This window comes from Anopheles coustani, chromosome 2, assembly GCF_943734705.1.
Source record: "Anopheles coustani chromosome 2, idAnoCousDA_361_x.2, whole genome shotgun sequence".
Lineage (NCBI taxonomy): Eukaryota > Metazoa > Arthropoda > Insecta > Diptera > Culicidae > Anopheles > Anopheles coustani.
The window spans coordinates 14,513,274-14,536,000 of record NC_071289.1 but is presented as its reverse complement, the minus strand read 5'-3'; the positions used below and the strand labels follow the sequence as shown (position 1 = coordinate 14,536,000).

Here is a 22,727-nt window from a genome sequence, read left to right as displayed (position 1 = left end):
CCGACGGCAAAGAATGTTATCACGATGGGTTTCCATGCTGTGCATTCAGTGTGTGAAGTGCAGTAATGTTGGGTGACGTGTGAGCTAGGCTAATACTGAGCTACACTTTGATCCCTGGCGTGACTTTGAGCTTAAGTGAATATCTTTGGGTTAGCCTTTTTATGCCATGGGTGAGATTACAATCGATGGTTGTTTTCCTTTTGCCTATTTTTATTTTCTAACGGTTCAAAAAGTATGCAATGGTCTACTATTTTATAGTGAAAACTAGTGTTACATTCCCAACTGTCATAAACATTGAGATTAATGCCAGTCCTTCAATGGCTTATGCGACGTTGTGGAAGTTTCATTATCTTAAAGCTTCCGTACTTCTGATGATTTTTATGGTTCAAGAGAGATAGGACGTATTTACTACTTTTTTTCCCTTAAATCATGTGTCACCAGTTGCCATCGACACAGGTAAAAGTGTCCGGGTCAAAGGATGGTCTTTATCCTTCCCTGCTCGCCCCTCCGCCTTCCCAACCCACCATTCAACCAATTGCCAGCCGAAACGTGAGAAGAAACGCGGAATTTCCGTCCTGTGTGGTGTCGTGTATCACCGGCATCAGAATTCAACGAACCGGGTGCGTCTCGCGCGTACCGCAAAGGCCCCCTACATTATGCAAATCATTATCATCGTCGTCACCGGCAGCATCATTATCCACAGCATCATGCACTCCCGGCATCATCATCGCCGGGGGCTCCATTTCATCGCCTATAGCTGCCATCGCCGCGCGCCGTGCGGTATCCATCCATATTCATATTCATGCGGTGTGCGAAGTCCATTAAAGAATGGGTTTCTTCCAGTGTTTCTCGGGCGTGTCGTATTTTTCGTATTTTTCTCCATGCGAACCCGTGTGTGTGTGGTTTACGCTCGTACAGCGAGACGACTTCACTCTCAACGAATGGGGCCGCCCGAGTTCTAATCCGCCCGAGCGGATCAACAGCACCCAAGTCCGGAAAGATTATGTGAAGCGATCCGAAAGGGATCCCGCGACCATCGCGATGAAGACTCGGTGTTCCGCATGTCACCGTTTATCAAATTGTTTCACCACGCACCGTGCCGTTCCGTGAATTGGCCCACATAAGTTAGCGGGCTTCCTTGCGTAGGGTGGGGGATCAGGGAGGGTGAAGAGATGAGCGACGTAAGTCAAAATAACACACATCTAGAGCATCATCCCGTGTTACGCAACAACCGGGAGGCCGTTTGCGAAACCCACCCCTCGGGCATGGGGATGAGAGAAGTTTTTGAGTAATTTATTAATTTGTCATGTACGGACATTTTGCACGCGTGTCTTCTGGGAAGGCGTACGATCAAAACATCTTAAAGTATCTGCACAGAAAACTTTTTCTCCATGCTTAAAGAGTGATAAGAATCCGTAGTACAGAAGAACATCAGCATTATGCCAACTCACCCATAGGCTGGTGAAAAGATTCGGGAAGGAAATTTAAGAAGTGTGCAGATTGGAGCAAAAAAAAATCATCACCACAAGAAAACACCATCATCCCGAGACGTGAAAAATGGAGCTCCATTGCGAGTAATTTGGTTCTATTCATCTTTTTTCCATTTTTCGATGGTGTTATTACGTTTGATGAGAATGTTTGCGCCGGTCCCGCCGTCCCATTGCACCTGCCTGCGGAAGAACGGGAAAGGTAAAAGTCAGAATGTGCCGTGAATGACTGCGCCCGTAAAAGAAAGATTTGCGTAATGGAAAACATCTATTAATCGATGCTCCGTGACGTGCGATTGTGCTTCATGAGCGATTGCCGTTGTTCGTTTGATGGTATGGCTACCGCATTCTTGGCGAGAAATTCCAGCACGTGCAAAAGAGTTGGAGCAACTTTTGTTTTCATTACCTTCATTAACTTGACGAAATATGTATGCTGTTTATGTGTATAGTCATCATCATGGGGAATGTTTCTTTTTCAGGCTTGCGTGGAAATTTACATTATTTTTCTTCAACGAAGAGAGTATTCAAATGAGTTTTGTAAATTTACATCATTATGATGTAAACAAAATATGTTCACCGGTTGTTTGCGTAAACTCAAGTACGAAATAATTGGGAGTGAATTTTTAAAATCGGTTCAAAAGAAAATATATGAGGAAAAGAACACAAAACAAAAAGCATGAAAAAGATTAACGAACATACAAAGATTAATGAACATACAAAGATTAATGAACATACAAAGATTAATGAATGCGAAAAACTTCCACATTTTATTTAGTTTACAAAGAAGGAGTTAACAGAACTATTACATATAGCACATTTGATAAAATCGATGCACTTGTCCTTAAACGTAAAGTGAATGAAGCGAGCAAAATTAAAAATGTTTAATGAACCAGACAGTAAAGACAGAGCAAGTATTCTTTGAGCAATCCTACATAGAACGAAATTAAATAATTCTTTCCTCGGTAATGGCTGTCCGTTATGTTGCATACTACGAACTGCCAGTTGGCGCCAATTACTTCTAATCATCTTAGCCCACAGCATGGCCCAGCGTAGTCCCGGAAGCCATCATGATTCAACAGACTATTTGCCTTGGAGTGCAATCGGTTAAAACCATCCGAGGCGTTCCGATCGCGATCCATTCTGCATTGGCAGACGACTCGTCAAAAAGCAAGTCAAAAACGATTAGCACAACACCAGCAAAGGTATTGCGGAGCAGCTAAGAAATCTGAACTATTTTAATAATCGCTCCTATGTTCTCCATCTTTTCTGCTTGCTTTCACCTAAGAGAAAACGCGACGGAAGAGTCAAAGCATGCGGTGTATATTATCTACTTCTGAAGGAATTTCTCCTGTATCGATGCTTCTTTAGATCTTCTGTGTAGAAAAAGACTCTTGATCTTTAAGCCCCATGCTGTGTTATGCAGCAATTCTTCTTCTCCGAGAAGTGATCAACCTCAGCTAAGTCCAACCTCCGGTAGGTCAGTGTTACTGCCCTTCCACCACACTTTTCACCGCGCTATGCTCTCATGGGAAATGTCAAATGCATTTGTTCGTCTTGTGCCCGTCAGCCACTTCCGCCCGGTGTGGGTCCATTCCGTCGGTCACTTCCAGGAAGCGGCTGGAGATCACACTTCGCACCACGAACATTAGCGTCTTCGGTCCGCGTGTCATGGCTGACATCAAATGTGGGCCTGGCTACCTTTCTCTCCGTGGCCACACGAATGTTCTTGCACGCTGAAACCCCCACCGTGTTTTTTTCCATTCCTTCACACCTCCCATTTTCGCCGAACGAAGGCTGGCTTGGCTTTCGGGGAAGGCCTTAAGTGCACTTCTTTCTCGGTGATGATGGCTGGATTGTCTTCCTTTTTTTTTATTAATGTTACACTTTTGATCCACTTCCTAGCCTCATTTAACTGTACATCTACTCCTTAATGTCGGTGCTGACTCACGGATCACAGGCGGATCGTGAAATGTGACGTGAAGAATTTTACTATCGCCATTAATCTTCGTAAGATGACCACCCAGCAAGTGTTGCAATTATCCATCTGGTTTTTGAACATATTGTATCAAAGTACTGCGGAAAGTCTACTCTTGCATGGATTCCAAGCTAAACTGTATTTCATTGGTTTTTTTTTGTAACAGAAACTTCACCTAAAGAATTTTTAACGGTATTTCTTGGGTACAAGCTTTAGTAGCTGGTTCGGTTGGTTCTAAAAAATGGTTGGTTAAAAAAAAAGATGGTTGGTTCTAAAAAATAACGATGGTTCTTGCAAAACATACACGCGACCAAAAACCCGCTTCAAGTATCGCGGTTGTCATCAAGAACAAGAACAAGTTCCTTCTGAAAACAACAAAACTGTCCCCTCCCATCGATTCCCCCATTCTCGAGCTGAACGTTCCAATCTCGAGCCGCAACCTGAGCGTCAGTGCGTTCTCATGTTCGCAATAATGTTCACCATCCTCCTCGCATCAACCCTTTCACTATTTCACTACGCCGGAAAGGGGGGGGGGGGGGGGGGGGGAAACGGGAAACTATAATAAAAGAAAATAAAAACAATTCGCGGCTCGTCGCACGCGATTCACAACGCCACGTCGTTTGGGGCCATCGTCGCCGCGCGAGCACAAATTATCGGCGAAAATTCTTGGGGAAACGTCTTGGCCGAGAGGGTTATGCGGTCCCCCCCCCCTCAAGACATCTTATAAAAGATGGTCCAACCGGTGACCGTTTCTTCAGTACATGATTGACCGCGAGCGAACGACCTGGGCTGGCCGACGTCGGAAACGTGAAACCCAAGCAACCGAAAAAAAAGAATAAAGGCGCACTGAATCCGTAAGGCAGCCACGGCTTTAACGGTGGTCGCAACGAAGCGCGAACCGAAACGGAGACGCTCGCCGAACGAAGTGAACATTAAAACACACACACAAAATAGTTGAAACAAAATAAAATAAAAAAACACGGAGTAAGAAAAAGGCAAGATCACACCGCGACCCAAAACAGACGATCGCGATCGCGATCGCGCGCCTCCCCGCGGGTCGGCGAAGAATTGGCGAAGGAATAATTGATCCACGTTCGCTAAAGTCCGCGCTCTCTTGTGACTCAGCAGCAGCTCGTACCGATTTGCAGCAATCGACTTGATCGATCGATCAGCGCCGCAAAAGTTTCCTGATCGTTGCGCACGATCACCTCCATCTGGCGCTATCTCCTTCTTTCTTTCTTTCTTGGTCTCTCTCTCTCTAGCAAACATACACACACACACACAAACACGCACTATATCTCTCTCCGTTGCACAGAGCTAACTCTTTCTTTGTCTCTCATCTGTTTCTCTTGCCGGTTTCTTATACGTTTGCTAAATCTGAGTACATTCTCAGACCAGCTTCTTGCTTGGACCGACCCGGTCTCAGCCTTAAAGACCGCTGCGGCCCCGTTCCGATCAATCATTTACCCGAGAACGCCCCAACCGGACGGTAACGAAGTGGTAATCGCCATTTCTGTGCCATTTTACCCCTCCAAACACTACCCCCGCCCCAGGCGAACTGAGTGCAAGTTCAAGTTCAAGCCGTGTATCGCTAAGAAACCCGGGCAGGATCTTGCGCTGAAGTCCTGAAGTGATTGACCTCAGCCTCCGGCGAGAGCGCAGTGTATTCCTTGTAGCTCCGAACTTCGTTCTGTGCCGTTCAAGTGCTCCGTTTGTGGACGTGGAACTTCTCTGCATCACGATGAAGTGGATGATTCTTAGCTGCCTGGTCGTCGCCATGGTGATTCGTGCTGGCGGTAAGTGCGGGTGTAGGATGAATGCCTGGCCGGATCCAATCCTACCAGTGTGCGCGGGGGAGGGTATAGAAGCCCTCCCCATCCTTTTCGATGCAAAGCCAATCTGTCTATCGCCGCATGTCTTTACACTATCTTCCTATCTTCAACGCTCGACCCAAGCATGACATGGTGATTGAGTGTGTTATCTATTCCGTGCATGTGCATCCTTTTGTCGTCCGTTTCTACGAATATCCCTTGCATGCATAGACCCAGTGCCGCGCGTGAACGTGTACATAAAGTGACGTGTAGTTCTAGTGGGACCCATTATTTCGTGTAAATATCATCAGTACCTTCGCACCACTCCCTAGCGGGAAGTGATCATCTTCTGCGCTGTCGCAAACTCTTCCTCAACCACTCTGTCACACCTCTAAGCTATCACTTATCAGTGTATATAGATTCATATTCATTACCAGTACCGGAGAAATTTCACCACCTGTACAGTGACATCAATCTTTGTCATACTTAACACCAACATGGTTGCAGAACTATTAAATTAGGCATGTATGAAATTCATAAGCTGCTCCCATTACCTCCAACCATCAATTCTTCTGTCTCCTCGAGGCCTTTAATTCTATGGAATCCATTTTTCCATTCATTTTCATTTGCTGAGAAGGGTTGTATACTTTTATGGCCCATGGAGATGATGTTTGTGGAACGGTTCAAACTGGAACGGGACGAAACGGCGTTGGAAGTTTGGAATTGACGTGCTCGTAATGATGTTAAACAAGGAAGTTGAAATTTATTGAACCACACATCATCGTGCCCCCATCCCGGGCCTATCCGTCTCCAACCTTGCCGTTTTTTTTTTGGCCGGATGGTGTTTGGTGCGTACATTATGATGATAGATGAGATTCTGCCCGGCTTAACGCAATAAGGGTTTGTACGCTACGCTCGTCATAAAACACGTGTAAGCGAATATTTGGCCGAACGGAATTGGCGAAGGCGTTCGGGCGAAGTTTCGAAGTCCGACGTTGTAGTACAGTATGAGGGATGTACAATATGGTTTTACTGTCTCTTTTTATCATATGAGACATTCCACGCTTTTGAACTTTTCTGTACAATTTTCTTTTTTTAAGCTTATTTATTAGCATTTTCATATTTTGCAAAGAAGACTGAAACATTTACATATTTTGGCTCTGAAATAACACCTTGATTTATGTAGGATGTTCATTCCTAATTGTTCCACGATTCTTATTTCATATGGCAATAAATAATTACAGTTTCCCTTGTTAACAAAATGCGTATTCCTCTGCTGCGGTGTAATCTTAATTGCCAACGAATTCAATTACATCGTGCGGAACCGGAAACACGAAGCCGCCAGCTCAGTCCAATCTGCCATGTAATTACCCGCCAAATTATAGATCACCCGTAAAAAAGGAAGAAACAAGCAAAAGCCCCAACACAATCCCGAAATATGGCCCCCGGAATGCGCCCAGTCGGCAACGTATGTGGAGATTTTATTGAATTCACGCAATCATTATACTTTGCTGATTTATGTTAGTACAAGTTGTTTTCTCCCTCCCACCCCACAGTCCCGTATGGTCCATAAGGATCGTGGGAAAGGGTAATACTGTCGGATGAAACGGAACGACGCTTACGCCATTGCTAAGCCCACACTTACATTGTCCATTTGGTGCTGGGCTGGTGTTGTGTGTTCATTGCAGAAAATGATGCCATTAACGTCCGATGAGCCTTCGTCAATCGGCAAGGTCATCTCGCTGCGCGGTTGAGCAGATCGTGTCGGATTCAGTGATTCACTGGCTTCGTGCTCATAACGGAACAGAAGGTATTAAAGACCCGGGCCGAGGGAGAGGGGAGAGATGGAGTGGAAAAAAGCATAGCTCTATTGGCGGAAAGAAGTGAAAAAACCGATTCGTCGAATCATGATGAATATTTTAAACCGATTTACCTCGTGACGTGACCTAACCTGGCGACCGGAATGCAGTACCACCGATCGCACAAGAAATGAATGTACCTTATTTCCTGTTGTTCAAACTAGTTTATTTCTAATAGGTAATCAATTATAGGGCAGGTATGTGTTTCCAGTTTACGAGCCGTCCAACCTTCACAAAATCCTCGAAGGGCGCATTTTTATACCTTCAGGCTATGTGACTAATTGAAACTTATGAACTTGTGTTGAATAATTTAAACTCGATTTAAGTTGCTTTCTAAACGATTATTTTTGGGTTAAATAAATGTACCAATATTAAGTTAAATAACTAACAAAATAATATCAATGACTTAAGAAGAAGATCAAAGAGTCTTTTAACGTTAAACAAACAGAAGACAAATAAAATTCCCTCGCTTCCACGGCGAAGAGTTTGCAGTTGGATGTAAAAGAACTAACAAGAAACTCTACAAAAACCACGTCTTTCGCAGGGTTTGAAAGCAAGTGGGCAAAGTAAAATGAGATAAAACTTAAAAGAAAAAGAAAACTTTCGCAGAAAAGTAAACCGAAGACAATCAATAATCACCGTCAGCATAACGGCATAGAAGGGGAAGCGGTTTGGCAGCGCTTTTCTCTCCCGAATTCTTAACGAAACTTTACCGGAATAGAAAAAAATTTCTCGCGTACAAATGGGTGATCATTTACATAACGGAACGGCGGGAACTAATATGAATAGCGTTTTAAAAAGGCAAGATTTTAGAAGGATTAATTTGTTTTGCATAATTTGCTTAGACTTTTGTCCACGATAGGGCTAGCATGTTTTGCGGTGAGCAAAATTTAACACCTACCATTACAATTAATTGGCATCACAATGGTAGGGACATAAAAATAAAAGCACAGTTTTTTTTAAATGCAATTTACGGTTGCGCTAATGAGTGCACTTTGCAATCATCTCAGACGACTTAACTCAGGGCAAGACGAGTCAAATTGCCACGGAAACGAAACCATTGCAAAGATGGAAAACGACCCAGAAGACCTTCGTCTAGGGAACGGACGGAAGCCCATCAGTTTTTTCGCAATGCTTCCCCCCCTTTGAACTCCCCTCACCGTCCGATTGCTGGGGAAACGGGGAAACTTTAAAGAGAAGTAGTAAAAAAGTATGAACAGGATGAAATTAAATAAACTCCAAACATACTCTTCGCATTAGCGCGAGCGGACATGCTCCGCCCGTTGGGATCGGTTGGCGAACGCATTAAAACGAAACTGTGGAATAATTAGCTGCGGCAGCAACTGGTTCATTTCCTTCTTGCTCTCCGTCAGGAGCAGCAGCGGTCCGTGGAGAGATTTGGCGATGGAGCGCACTTTGACTCAAGAAGCCAGCAGGAGCAGGTCAACGGTCTAGAACCGGTGATGCAAAGGGGTATGCACGGCATCGGGAAGCAAGTCTTGCGGGAAAACGGTGGGTTTCGACCTTGTCTTCGTCGATGCGATGCAACAAGAAGCTGTACAAATGAGTTTTCTTACCAAGCATCCTTACAAGAAAACATCAAGCTATGATTTGATGTCTATTTATCTTCTGGTTGAAAATGTTTTGACCGGTTAAATCTTACAGTTTGACTGAATAGTGGACATACTATTCAACTCATTGTCCTTCTTTTAGGACTTGCTTGCAAGAGTCGTTGTCGTATCTCTGGCAGGTAATTTAATTATCGCCACAATGCAGGCGCGGTAATGCAACCCTCCGTTGAGATAACGAAGCAGAACGAACCCGTCCAGGTGGTTCTGTCCACTGTTGAAACTGGTTTACATTCTACCTACTTTAGTGATACTCCACCCATTTGTGTGTGGGTTCTTGTTCCACGCTGCAAGCACCGAAATGGTCGCGAAAAACCTGTATTGTTCCCGGCACAAGAAATGTACCAGCTACACGGTTCACGGGTCAGGTTTCATGTTACAAAAAAAAAGGAAGATACTGTTCACACTAGAAACTAATACCGCCCTGCGGACAAACCTCCGCCTTGGCTTGACATGGACGCAGAAGAATAATTTTTCGTTGCAGCCTGCCTCAAGGTAGTTCCGGGCGGCAGACGCTGACCGCAGACTGCGATCGTTAACTCGATCATCCGAACGACGAAACCGGTTCCAGCTGACCGACGTCGGTGACGCGCGCGATGCGCCAACACCACGCATGCAGTTGTCGATGCTGACCGTAACTGACTTCATTTCCCGACCCATTAAGTTGATGGGCGAATTTTACTGTCCCGTGCGGGGCTCGATTGGAGCGACGCTCGGAGAAAAGTTACAATTTCACTGCACGAAACAGCAATTTCCGAACCATACCGTGCGTGTGAGTCAAAAGGTGCATAAATTGAGCGAACTGGTCTGTTTTCAGCTAAACCGATCGAATTACTCCGTGGGGAACGGCTCGCTGTCGGAAGTGCTGTGCGGGCCTTATCGAGGCACCGCCCGGGGCCTGGAATTCGCACCGACATGCCACGACACTGGTCAATGTCACCCACCCTCGCTTGGGGGGTTCGAACACCACATGGTAGAAAAATGGTGGCACGCGCAGCAGGTACTTGCATGTTTTGCGCAGTGCGGTAGCAACAAAAAAAAATAAAAAGGAACTGGTTTCGATGGCGACGTATTTTTAGACCCGGCTTCGCTTCGGCCGGTTTCGAGATCGGTTGCAAATGCAACTCGAGCGCGAGTAGAATAATCATGCAAGTTTGAATAAAAAGTACCGCGGAACGAGTTTCAGCGTGAGTCTGAGTCCGCCCAGGGCCCAGCAAGGCCAGCACCTCACGAGGGGGCGTAGGCTAGAGAATAGTCATACTCCTATGCAAAATCGAGTCAAAACTGGGCTCCGTAGTTCCCGCTGACCGAAGGGAGTCGTAAAAAGCTATTGATTTATTGGACAGCAAATTTGCTAAACCGGAAACAATGACGATTTTGAACCAAGCTGCATATTCTTAGTACTTCGATCAGGAATACTAGTTTTACTGAGCTAGTGCAAAGACTGATTATTAAAAAAGTGGATAAGAGGTAATTATACGATATCATTTTCGAAATTATAAAACGGAGGAACAAATTGTTGTCACTCATTTGGGCAACATTGTATTCCTTGGAAAGTGAGAGAATACATTTACAAACTGTTACAGTCACATTTTTACTGTTCCTTTATCAATTTAATTATGAATATTAAGTTGAAAAATTACTTTAACTTGAAGAGGAAATTGCCTACCAGAGTAAAACTATTTATACAACTTTTCGTAGTTAGTATCGTATAAGAAAAAATATATCAACATAGAGTTGAGTTTCTAAATTATCAAAATAGGAAAGATTGAAGTTTATCCAATAAGAAAAAAACAGAGTTTGTGCAAAGAACAATCACTGTTACAAATGGATTTGAATTTCAAACAAGGTTTAATGATTTAAGATTACTTTTCATGATCATGATCGCAATCACTTTGGCCATCGAATTGAGTTTATAATCTTTTCTACAAATTGAATTTAAAACCCCTCTTAAACTACTGAGGGCTAAAGAAGGTAACGAAAGATCGAGAAAGTGTGAAACAAATCAAAACTCATGAAGACATACATTTTTACTCTTAACATCTTAAATAAAATCGCTTGAAATAAGTTTCTTAACTTTTTTTTATTCCAACAAATTAACACATTTGCTGGCTTCAGATATGTGCTTTCATTAAAAAAAAACCCCAATAACTTGCTCACAGTTTGACCAGTTGTTACTGGTCAAAAGAGTCCGCGCATGCATTTAGCGCCAATTGAGTGATCCGCGCAAAGACTATTAAATTCAGATCCGCTAAATAGAATTGCAACAATTTAACAACCGTTACCGTCGAGATTGCGAACTCTGGCGGGCGGAGTAGAGAATGTTCTTGGTAGAACAACGTTGCGAACAACAATTACCAGCATTACCAGTTCACTTCGCTCGGGAGAAAACGGGAAGAAGGTAAATTGTCGTACAAAAACGCTAAAACCTAATCAGCTCTTCCGCGCGATCATCAACCGTGCTCCATCAACATCGCGATATTGATGTCTCTTGCTATAACTAACCTTGCCACGTACCGTGCCGAGCCGTTCGCACACAAAGTGACCGAAAGTGACCGCTGCAGCAAATTAAGCATGAACGTAACGAAAGCATGTTCCTCATCATGATCAACATTATAATGATCATCATCGTTATCGTCATTACTAAAAAAAGTGACCTGAAGGTAGCGAAATTAGCGCACTTTTATGCAGAGAAAGAGAGAAGGGGACATGTTTGGGCCTATTCACTATGAGAACAATTTTTTCGCAATTTTGACACATTTGTAGTCTCATGCTCACTAAATTAAGAGAAGCATGGTGATTTGTTCGTAAAGAACTAGTTTTAAATCTACTATATTAGTGTAAGTTACCATCCCAAAGGAATTCCTAAGCCAACAGCATGTACATAGAAGCAGGTTTTAAAAATAAGCACAACTTTTGATCTTTAAACGCACTTCCACTTCCACCAAAACTGATCACTCATCCACAAACCACCTAACACGTACACACACCTTCTGCATGTTCCTACTGTTGCGGATCTTCGCCACCATTTGAGTATTTTTGGGATTGGCTTCCTGTAGATCATATCCAATTCGAGGGGTTAAATGTCAATTGAAGGTATTTGCCAAGGGTAACCAGATGCTGACACGTAAAGTACCGTTCTTCTCGCAGACGCCGCACCGCGCTATCAGGTGCTGGAGCCACGCGATGGCTACGTACCGGTGTACATCCGCGTCGGTGATCAACCGCTGGCGGACATCAACCCGGAGCTGGCGGCCGCCTTCCACGAGCCGGTCGCTCGCATAAGTCGTGCCGAGCTGGCTGAAGTAAGTATCTGACTCGGTTTGCGTTTGGGGATGATTGATCGATCGAACGAGGCATGTGAAGCGTAACCGGTCTTATGACTTCTCCAAACTGATCGGTCGCGTCTCGTTCTGCTCATCCTAGGCACTGCAAGCTGATCAGGGCGTCGCTGGCCATTCGTCCAGCCTGGTGGATTCGCACTCACACTCACACTCCGCATCGGACGAACACAAGATACTGCTCGCGGGAACAGCGAAGAAGCCCGCCGTGGCACACGATCCTGTCAAAGCGGCTCCTTGAGACTTCCGGAAACGTTTTCGGAAACCGTCGGGGAGAAGCATTCAGAGCCCTTCAGTGCTGGCCGTTCCAGTTTTAAACTAACCGGCACAGTTACCTGTGCAATCGTGCACACGTCCATGTTATTTATTTCGTTATGCAAACCGTTTGTACTACTAACTCCGTCGATCGCGATACGCGACTACCAATAAAGGTTTACCCATCCGGTTGAGCTGAACCGACGAAACTTTATGTCTTCCTTTGATTCCTTCTCCAAAACCACCTACCACCTAGCATTTGCCCCATCCCCTCACGATCCCTTGATTTGACTTTTTGATTTACTCCACCTGAACAGATGCCATGCCGGATAAGTACAAGGATTACCCGAAGAAGGGCGGCTATGTGCCGGTCTACATTCGCTACCCGAACCAACCGTTGGGCTCGATCAGTCCCGAGCTGGCCGCCGCTTTCCAGGAGAGTTCCGGGCGAAGCTCGCGCGGCAAGCTGATCCAGGTAAACGATTACTATCGATCTTCCAAACATGGAATCTATAATCAACGAGTGTCTTGTCTCTGCCACCAGGAATTAAACCGTCCAGTACGCTTTTCCTCGGAGTCGAGCAGCGACGAGGAGCTCCGCAACGACATCATCACGCAGAAGCCGCGTGTCGATTCTATCAGCAGCGAAAGCAACTCGAACTCGAACGAGTCCTTCTCGTCGGAGAAGGAAGCGAAGGCGGCCATCAAGGAGCTGCTGAAGAAGATGAACAAACTGAGCAAGCAGGCCACGGTGAAGGGAAAGAAGATTTAAAAAAAGTCTCCTCGCTGTAGGCAAAGTAGGAATGCCATACGGTTCTGCCATATTTTTTATCACGTATGAACCTGTACGTCTCGTGGCTAAACTTAAACGATACTCAAACAATTTACAAACACTGCCATGTGGACAAATTAACTTTACTTTCTGCTTTTTTGAGCACGCTATGGAAAAAACATCGCTCATTTTATTCCTAAGTATTTATGTGTGAAATGAATCACTGCCTTCCTTGAAAATTTTAAGCGAGTTAACACCTTATGCCACCGATTGCAAGGATAAAAATTTGAATAAAATTTCCTTTTTCCTACAACCAATCGGAGAAAAGTTTGAAAGCAATTAAAAAGTATCGAAAGAACCTATCCAATATAAAAATGATATTTTGTTGGCAAAAGTTATTTGGTATAATATACTTCATTGTGTCGTTTTTCCGAACTATCATTTTAGAAAAGAAAGAAACAATAAAATAAAGTTATTTTTTAATTTTTAATCCATCAAGATTACAGTAATAGTTGCTACTGAATTTTGTTATAATTTTTATTTTAAAACCCCAATCTTTGTCAAACAGTCAAATTTCAGACAACAAATAAGGCTTTTGCTACAGAGCTGTATTCGTATCGTATCCCAATTACAAGTATTGCCACAGTAGCTTATGTAGATCAATAGCTAATTCCAAAAATTTGAAAAAAAAATTATTAAATAGTTTTATTGTACTGTGTGATTTTTAATTGGTGGGGTGGGTGAACTAAATGGGTGGAATTATCTTCAAGGGTTAAAACAAGTATTTCGCGTCGGAATTCTACGCAACACGAAGGATGGCGTCATAAAATTAGGTGTTGAGGAGTTAGACGTCAATTTCTTATCATTTATCAGGAAGCATTGGAACGAAGAAAGAACCTAACGTTTGTTTTTCAAAAACCAAAAAAGAAAGAGAACGTCCAGACCGACCTACATAAAATTGGTTATAACAAGACATGCGGAGTCTGGTATAGGTGTAACTCCAGTGACCTACCAGAGATTAAACTGTTCCGAAAATTCCCACTCTAGTCAAAAGTATATTCTTCTGCAGGCAACGAACGAATGTGTGCAAAAGATGATAACCTTTTCGTCGTTCGTGAATACGTATCAATCAGCTGAAGCAGTTACAGCCGGGTCCGATTTGCGTATTTGCATTCGCATGCGAGCCTCCTATCTTCCGCACAAACACTTATTTACAGCCTCCATCATCCGTACCCGATGATCCCAGGAAGACTCATGAGCGAGGCTATAATGACACCAAGGTTTAGTCTACTAAAAGTTTCCATCCAATCAAGTTGCAAGTCGGAGTGATCGTGCTACGTGATGAAAAGCCTCAAGTGCTTCGTTGCCATAATCCTGGCAGTTGTGCTGCTTGCCCAACTGACCACCACCGTTGGTAGGTTAAAGGAGGGAGTTTCGTTTGTAATTGCGATAGAGAGCACTCACCTTTCGCCGTTAATCTGTAGAATCTGCCCCGCAAACTACGATACTGCCGGAACCGTACGCTTCGCCGAGTGCCTCACCGGGTGCTCCCTCGGGTGCTTCGCCAACGGCTAAACAAGGAGTACTAAAAACCTTGGTTCAGGTAAGTATCCCCAAGAATTAACTCGAGATGGCTATAGTCCATCCGCCAACAGCATCGAGTTCACTGACGATTGCACCCTTTATTTTTCTGGCAGGGTTTAACCGGCAATAAATCGTCCGAGGAGAGCCATTCGAATGAGAGCAGCGAAGAAGGTTTCCGGCCCCTCATAGCGCGCAAACCCAAAAAGACTTATTAGCCTCGCACGCAACAACGGATCACACATTTGAAGGGAACGATTACTGCGTAAATGTGCACCGTAAAGTGCACGTGGACGGGCCATTCAGATCTCGCAATTTGCGTACTGCCACCCCGACTATTTCCGGCCACAAAACGAGGGTGAGATGCTGGAAAGGGTAACCTTTCAACGGCGCGTCTTTGTAGCTTCATCAAACTATCCGGTGTGTGCTCTCAGTTCCGTGCGGTAGGCAAATGAATAAACATGCTCCAACGTTTGGCTTTAGCACTCGTTCTTGTTCTCGTTGTAACAACACTTCGTTCGATCGCAAATCATGAGGAAAACTTGACGAAAGGTTTGAGTGTTTTTGTTTACATTTTTTTTTGTTTTGTGTTCGTTCCCTTTCGGAAAACTAGCCACAATCCTTCGCCATCCTAATGCGTGACCTGGCACCTCCACTAGAATGGCTTTTTCAACTGACTTCCGTTTTCCATGTTGCCCGCTTGGTGCTCCCTCGCTCTGGTGATGAAAAGCATCCTCCGAAAGTCGCATCATTGGCGCACACCAGCTTCAGCTACCACCAGCCACCCTGCCCTACATCTGTTCCGTGCGCCAGCAGGACGTTCACCGTTGCAGCGCCACCATACTCAATCCCCGATGGCTGCTCACTTCCGGCAGCTGCGTTTACGACCACCCGGCACTCGAAAGCCTTGCCGTCGTGTGCGGTGTACGCATGTATCGCACGGTGGCCGAAATGGCGCTGCATCCGAGTTTTTCCACCAGCCCGATAGGAAACGATCTTGCGTTGGTAGGCTCCAGCTTGGGGAAAGCTTTGTCTTAACGTCACTAAAGGTTTTCCACGAACGTGTTTCATGTGTTTGTGTTTTTTTTTTCTTTCGTATCCGCCTCTGTCTACCGACTAGCTTATGTTGCGAAAACCACTCAACTTTACGAACAACGTTCAACCCATCCCGTTGTACGATAGAATGGAACTTCCCGGTGCATCCTGCGGAAGGGCGACCATCGTTGGTTTTGACGGGTTCAATTCGATCCGCGCTACGAATTGGGGGAATCCATCGTTACAGGTACGGAGAGGAATTGGGGAATGTGTGCGTTCAAAGTGCATCTAAAGATTCACAATGCACCATAAGCACATGACCTCATTCATTAAAACAAATCGTGTGTGTTTGAAACACATTCTGTGCAGGTATAACAAGGAGACCCTACTTTCAAAACAAAGTAGTTTTGATTAAGCTTGCTTTAAAATTTCACACATGCTTTCCTATAAGTTAAGTAAATAGTTTGGGCCACTTCCAGTTTTCCAAGGTTCCGATTTTTAAGTTCATGTTGTTTTACAACTTCAAAGTAAGAGTTTTTTTTACAGTTATTGTTCCAAAACTTGCCTCATAAAGTAATAAATGAATTTTTTTATGACAGGTTCAGAATGAATGACTTTTCATAGACAATGAACATAATTACACTACAAGAAAAAAATTAAATCATTCAGTTTTATATGCGATAATACTAGTGACCAACATTGAGCTATATATACAAATATGGATCAATTCTAGAATATTTCCGATAAATATTCACAGAATTGATTAATGATGATGGAAATAAATCGATTAACAAAAACAATCTTCTAAAAATTTCAAAATCGAGGAAAAACATATTGCAAACAGAATTCCGCAAATTTTTAATGAATAACTATTAAAAGAGGATTTTCGAATGTAGACAGAAGATAACATATTTTGTATTTTACACCGAAATTCGAAAAGCCCTGCAATCTCATATTCTTCGCCGATCCGTTATACTCTAAATCTTCCTACAATAGTGAAAAGATCTACTGCAACTGATGCAAAGCCTACTATACGGTGCACTCATTTCACGAGTTCATTTCACTAAGCACGTCTTAAGCCCCTTGTTTTTGTTTCTTATCGATCCTTTGTTTATTGGTTAATCATAAACCACCATCCACTGGGGTGGAGCAGATGGCCAAAGTTGGGATATTATCGTCGGACGAGTGTCGCGAACGGCTCCCTGGACCATTCCTCGCTGCCTTTCTTACGGAGGCGAACGTCTGCACCGATAACGAGCCCACCGATTCATCGATATGCGCTGGTGACTCGGGAGCACCAGTTTTGATTGCTACCAGCTGGCGGCAGACGTACAGCTTGCTGGCCATCGCCTCCTGGACCGTGGCACCGTGTGGGGCAGGTCCTTCGGTGCACGTTCGCGTTGCGCCGCATCTTGATTGGATTCTCGGCGTTATCTCAACCCACATGTAGACCTACAGGTAGACGATAAGTGTAAATTGCACCATTGTCGTAACCATAAATTCTAATCAAATCGTTTAGATTAACCGGGGTGAAATAAAACAAAGCAAATGTGTTGAAAAGCGTTCGACGCACTCCATGTGACGGTGTTATAGGTCATTTGCAAAAATGAAGTCGATAACTTTGGTCCCGTGGGTGTTTTGCCTGCTCGTGGCTGTTAATGCTGCGCCCGGTAAGGTCTAGGATCCTGGAGGTCTCTTGCAGAAGTCTTCCTAAGTATAGGTCCTGATGATGACTTACCCTTTTGTTAGAGCGACGAATTTTCGGTGGAACGGATGCGTTTGACGGTGAGCTGCCCTACCAGGTGTCGATACAGCGCGCTTTTCTCACTTCCCGGACACACGTTTGCGGTGGCAGTATCCTCAATCAGTTGCACGTGCTGACGGCGGCCTCCTGCTTCTGGACAGACTCAACATCCCGCTTCGAGGTGGTGGCCGGAAATTTGCGCATCGATCGAGCCGCCGATACGCAGCAGGTGTTGGGCGTGTTCTGGATTCGTATGCACCCGGGTTACCAAGGCGGAACCAGCTCGTTCGATGTGGCCATAGTATGTTACCGCCAGGGTTTGGGACTAACGCTCCGTGGTTTCTGTCCTCTAACACCCATATTGCTTTCCTCACCTGCAATTAGATCCGAACTTCGTCCGCGTTCTTCTTCACCGACTTGATCCGCCCGGTGACGCTGCCGGCCTTCGACGAAATTCCGTCCGGACTGGTGCGCGTTGGCGGCTGGGGCTCGTCTAGCTCAAGCATTCTGCCGGGCAACAATTTCTCCAACGTGCTGCAGAAAATCAACGTGTTCATCGTGCCCTGGAACGAGTGTCTCAGTGTCCTCGGCGGACCGGGTGGACCGTTCGATGAGCGTAACATCTGTACCGGACCGCTCAGTGGGGGAATTTCGACATGTACCGGTGACGCCGGTGGTGCCGCCGTACAGCAGCAGGGCAGCGATGTATTCCTGCAGGTTGGTATCATCACGTGGAATGTGCTGCCGTGCGGTGGCATCAATACCCCATCGATTTACACGCGAGTGTCGGCATTCGTGGATTGGATACAGACGAACTCTGCCCTCTAAATGGATTTTCTTGGGTGGCATATTAGGAATAAATTTTAAACTGAGCATTCACCCGAACATGTGTCTACATGAAAGGATGTCTTGAGAAATGGTAGGGTGACATTCTATCCCAGGGGAGATAAAGTTAATGAACTGATTGGATGATCCAGTGATACCGGCATAGGTTTATTTTATCATACTTGCAGGTACAGAACACGTTTAAACATTTTCCATAGTTTACTTCAAAGCAAGAACATACTTTCATGCTAAAGTCATTGTTTGTTTTAAATTGTTTTATTTTTTTTAGAACAAGAAAGGCTGAAAAAAAGTTCTAAAAAGGAATCTGTTCTAAAATTGGCGAAATAACAAAAAGTCACAGAAACGTGCAATGAAATTGATGAAAAATATAAAAAATTATAGAAAAGTAACCAAACGTATAGAAATGTTGCTATTGCCCCTGTGTTGCGTTGAACTACAATTTGGCTAAATGAATTGGAAAATTACTGAACTAAAGTAAACTTTCTATAGAGTTCAACCATACGGTTACATACACTAATGATGTAGTATAAGAAATAGTGTAGTTAAACTCGACAACAATAGATTTATAGGAGATTATGACTGCGCGCTGACAAATGGACGTTAGGGTTCTTCTTCTTCTTCTTGGCGTAACGACCTCTTGGTCATGCCTGCCCGTTAAGGGCTTACGAGACTTGATTCCCTGTTGTACGTGGATAGTCAGTCCTCTCGTACAGGGGACGTTAGGGTTATGATCAACGATTAATTAAATTTAACTGTATGACTCAGAATCATGTAGAATTGTGTTTAGAATATCATTATCACATTCGTAAGATTCTAGTCATAATGAAAATCCTCAACAATTCCACAGATCTAGCGTTGTTGGTATCCATTATCCCACTGATTCACTTTACTTCCCTTTATGAAATCGCGGATAGAAACCAAAATCTCCTGCAGTACACGTTTCGCAAGATAATCATTTTAGTAAACATGAAACGATGGTTAAATTGCCACGGATCGCATTGAAATCGAGTTCGATTTAGAAGTCCACATTAATCACGGATAATCTTATCAGCTGCGGACGACAACACCTTCCGCCAATTGTGCATCAATTACGAAGCGCAGAATAATACAAATGAGATAAGATATTCAGCAAAGTGTGTTCCAAGTGTGGCTGGATTGTGGAGGATTGTGTGATATATCATCCGGGCACAATCGAAAGGTTGATCTCAGTTCTTCGGTAACTTTTTGAAGGTTAATACCCATGTTTTGCTAGAGATGAAGATGTTACCCGTGTCCCGGATATCTCCCTTCCTGCTTCTTGTGGGCCTTGTGTGTGTTGCGTTTGGTGAGAATAATTTATTCCAAACGGCTCCGAATCGGAAATATTGACAATTCTGTTGTTTCAGCTCATGATGGTGGAAAAGGAGGTCTACAACGGCTTGTAGGTGGTGTTCGTGCCCTTCCCGGCGAATTCCCGTCGATGGTGTCAATCCAACGGATTATTCTTCTAACCCGTGCCAGCCATGTCTGCGGCGGATCCGTGCTCAACCAGTTCCACGTGCTGACGGCGGCGGAGTGTTTCTTCACCAACCAGAACAGCCGCTACCGGGTTCAGGCGGGCAAGGTGCTGTTGAACAGCTTCGAGTCGAACGAGCAAACGATCAACGTGCTCCGGTTCACGATGCACCCGTTCTACGATGGTTCCGTCAGCCCGTATGACATTGCGACCGTCCGATTGGCGTCACCGTTCGGATACAACGACTACATCCGGCCAATCGCACTGCCGACGATCGATTCCATTCCCGAGGGTATCGCCAAGTTCGCTGGCTGGGGCTCGACCGCCACCGGTATCATCCCGAGCATGCCGGACCAGCTGCAGATGTTCCAGGTGGCCATCATGCCCAACAACGAGTGCCAGATCAGGATGGGAGGATCGGTCGGCAGCGGTCCGGTTACGGAGCGTAACGTTTGCCTCGGTCCGGCCACCGGTGGAATTGGGGCGTGCAGTGGAGATGCTGGCGGTGCAGCCGTGCAGCGGATCGATGGAGTGGACACGATCGTCGGTATTATCTCGTGGCAGGTTTCACCGTGCGGCCAACCGGGCATTCCTTCCATCACGACCCGCGTGTCAGCGTTTATCGAATGGATCATTTTCAACTCTCAGGTGTAACAAGTCACTTAGAGTTAACAACACATTGGTTTTCAAAATATACCACATACCTGCAATTTAGTCAAGTGCTGGCATCACGAGACTGTAATAAACAGTTTAGTAACATTTAATAAAGTTAAGTATTAAAAATTGTTATCTTATTTGATTTTTTATTTTACGGTAAACATTATGAAAAATAAATTTTGTAGTCTATCACAGTCAGCTCTATTCATTAAAAAGTCATTTGGTACAGGACATGTAAAATATAAATACAATTAAAACTGTTAAAAATAAAATAAGAAGACTGAAAACAAAGTATGGTAGTATAGAGCATTCTATAGTGCAACATAAAAAAAACTGATGTTATTAGAATATTTTGTAAGCTATTTTAATCAACCTGAGAGATAAGTACCATAAATAGTGAAGAGATAAGATTTATTATTTTGTTATTCATATTACACCTTATTGTGAAATTATTATAAAATAATCATTTTGAAGAACAATGAAAATTAAATAACAATATTAGATAATACATTTTGTGAATTGTTTATTCAATTTAAATATTACGATTAGCGTATTTACTGCCGAATAAATTAACTTTGTCCTTCCTCGCCACCACCTTCTCTGCCTGCAGAAGCAATACTGGCCGCTTCCTGAGCCGCTGGGATTACAACGGTTGTACCCACTAGGTGCAATAAAAAAAAAGAATTACATCACAGCTCTTACGGCTTTTGTTCCACTGCTCCGAATCACCGCCACGCAATCGCTCACAATCTGGCTACTTACTGATTCCGCCGTACTTGATGCCCCATTCCATCCAGGGTTTGAGCTGTTCCATGTTTTGCCGCTTGATCCGGTCGCCAGAGGGCCTGGCTTGGCCCAGAGCGATAGCGACGATAAGAAACAATAGAACTGCGTGGCAAAAATTGAACTTCATCGTTGATCGAGTCCCGGACGAGGTTTGGGTCGTCACTACCGATGGAACATTCCCGTAGCTTACTATTTATAAGTTTCTTTAGACCCACACGAACCCTTCCGAAACGACCATGAATGCAAATGTATCTGGAACACACATTATCTGGCACGACATACGTCGCATAGTTGTGCTTGTTTTTAGATTTGCCGAGTTTTTTATTATTACTGGTTGTCAACTTATTGTCATATACGAGCGAGGTTCCCGTTTAGGGGGTGTTGGCCTGGATCCAGTCGAGGTAGTGCGAAACACCGACGTAGACCGACGGGAAGCCGACGGTTCCGCACGGAACCCATCCCCAGGAAACGATACCGATCTGCACCTGCTGGCCGCCCTGGATGGAGAACAGCGGGCCACCGGAGTCACCCGAGCAAGCGGACACTCCACCAGTCAGCGGACCCGTGCAGAGGTTGGTCGGACCGAGCGGCGAGCCAACACCGGCAGCAGCGTTACATTCGGCGAAGGTAATGAGTGGCTTCGTGACCTTCTGCAGGATGTTGCTCGTGGTCGGGATGGTGCCACCGGTCGAGCCCCAGCCGGCCAGAGTCGATGCGCCAGTTGGGATGCTTCCAGCCGCCGGAAGAACGGTCGGCTGAACGCGGGGCGTGAAAGTCAGCGGGGTGGCCAGACGCATGACGGCAACGTCGCTCGGGTTGACGCCACCCAGGTATTCCGGATGGACAATGCTGCTAGCTACGCTCACGACCTGGCGAGTCTCCTCGGTTTGGGACAGATCGTGCGAACCGGCCCAGATCTGGAAGTTGGCCGTTGCCGGGCTTTCGGTGATGCAATGAGCAGCCGTCAGCACCCAGAAGTTGCTCAGAACGCTACCGCCGCACACGTGGGCAGACACGACCAAGATCACACGCTGGATCGACACGATCGTGGGGAACTCACCGGGGAGAGCATCGACTCCTCCAACGACACGGCCGCTGGGGAAACCATATTTGCTCTGTACCGAGCCTACAAACAACCACATTAGTACTTGTCACAAGCGCATTGGAGCTTCTTCGAGGACGAATACTTACGGGGTGCAGCGGCTGCAAGCGCCACCAGGCAAAGCAGAACGACTACCGACTTCATTTTGGTCAATACACAACAATAATTGCGAGGTGGTCCGATGCTGATTACGCTTTTTATATCGAATCCCAGCCCAGTTACGTTTATCGCCAAGACGATGCATGCTTATCTAAGAAAAGGCCCCGAAAAATCGGCCACGGCTTTTTAGCTAGCAGATGGGTTTACCGTGGGTTTAGCCCTCGCTGCTGCTACGTCACCAGAAGTATCTAGAT

The 22,727-nt window shown here is 45.0% G+C and overlaps 6 protein-coding genes across 6 annotated transcripts; 4 read left to right on the top strand and 2 right to left on the bottom strand.

Moving 5' to 3' along the window:
• Nucleotides 1-4,961: 4,961 nt before the first annotated feature.
• On the top strand, nt 4,962-13,128 carry LOC131262471 (uncharacterized). Its single transcript, XM_058264480.1, has 3 exons — nt 4,962-5,258; nt 12,674-12,831; nt 12,901-13,128. Exons 1-3 carry the CDS (start codon nt 5,204-5,206, stop codon nt 13,126-13,128), a joined length of 441 nt encoding a protein of 146 aa, XP_058120463.1. The 5' UTR covers nt 4,962-5,203.
• Nucleotides 13,129-14,469: 1,341 nt separating this feature from the next.
• LOC131262468 (trypsin-1-like) lies at nt 14,470-17,194 on the top strand. The gene is made up of 6 exons (XM_058264477.1): nt 14,470-14,542; nt 14,613-14,731; nt 14,826-14,883; nt 15,440-15,714; nt 15,830-15,991; nt 16,898-17,194. The coding sequence occupies exons 1-6, from the start codon at nt 14,470-14,472 to the stop codon at nt 17,192-17,194; spliced, it is 984 nt and encodes a 327-aa protein (XP_058120460.1).
• Nucleotides 17,195-17,350: 156 nt separating this feature from the next.
• On the top strand, nt 17,351-18,316 carry LOC131262464 (trypsin-1-like). Its single transcript, XM_058264469.1, has 3 exons — nt 17,351-17,414; nt 17,494-17,789; nt 17,873-18,316. Exons 1-3 carry the CDS (start codon nt 17,351-17,353, stop codon nt 18,314-18,316), a joined length of 804 nt encoding a protein of 267 aa, XP_058120452.1.
• A 1,278-nt stretch (nt 18,317-19,594) lies between these two features.
• Nucleotides 19,595-20,483, top strand: LOC131262455 (trypsin-1-like). The gene is made up of 2 exons (XM_058264459.1): nt 19,595-19,658; nt 19,720-20,483. The coding sequence occupies exons 1-2, from the start codon at nt 19,595-19,597 to the stop codon at nt 20,481-20,483; spliced, it is 828 nt and encodes a 275-aa protein (XP_058120442.1).
• A 572-nt stretch (nt 20,484-21,055) lies between these two features.
• Nucleotides 21,056-21,399, bottom strand: LOC131266319 (uncharacterized). The gene is made up of 2 exons (XM_058268785.1): nt 21,249-21,399; nt 21,056-21,147 (listed from the first exon to the last, which is right to left on the bottom strand). The coding sequence occupies exons 1-2, from the start codon at nt 21,397-21,399 to the stop codon at nt 21,056-21,058; spliced, it is 243 nt and encodes an 80-aa protein (XP_058124768.1).
• Nucleotides 21,400-21,643: 244 nt separating this feature from the next.
• On the bottom strand, nt 21,644-22,518 carry LOC131262452 (trypsin-1-like). The gene is made up of 2 exons (XM_058264455.1): nt 22,464-22,518; nt 21,644-22,398 (listed from the first exon to the last, which is right to left on the bottom strand). Exons 1-2 carry the CDS (start codon nt 22,516-22,518, stop codon nt 21,644-21,646), a joined length of 810 nt encoding a protein of 269 aa, XP_058120438.1.
• Nucleotides 22,519-22,727: the final 209 nt, after the last annotated feature.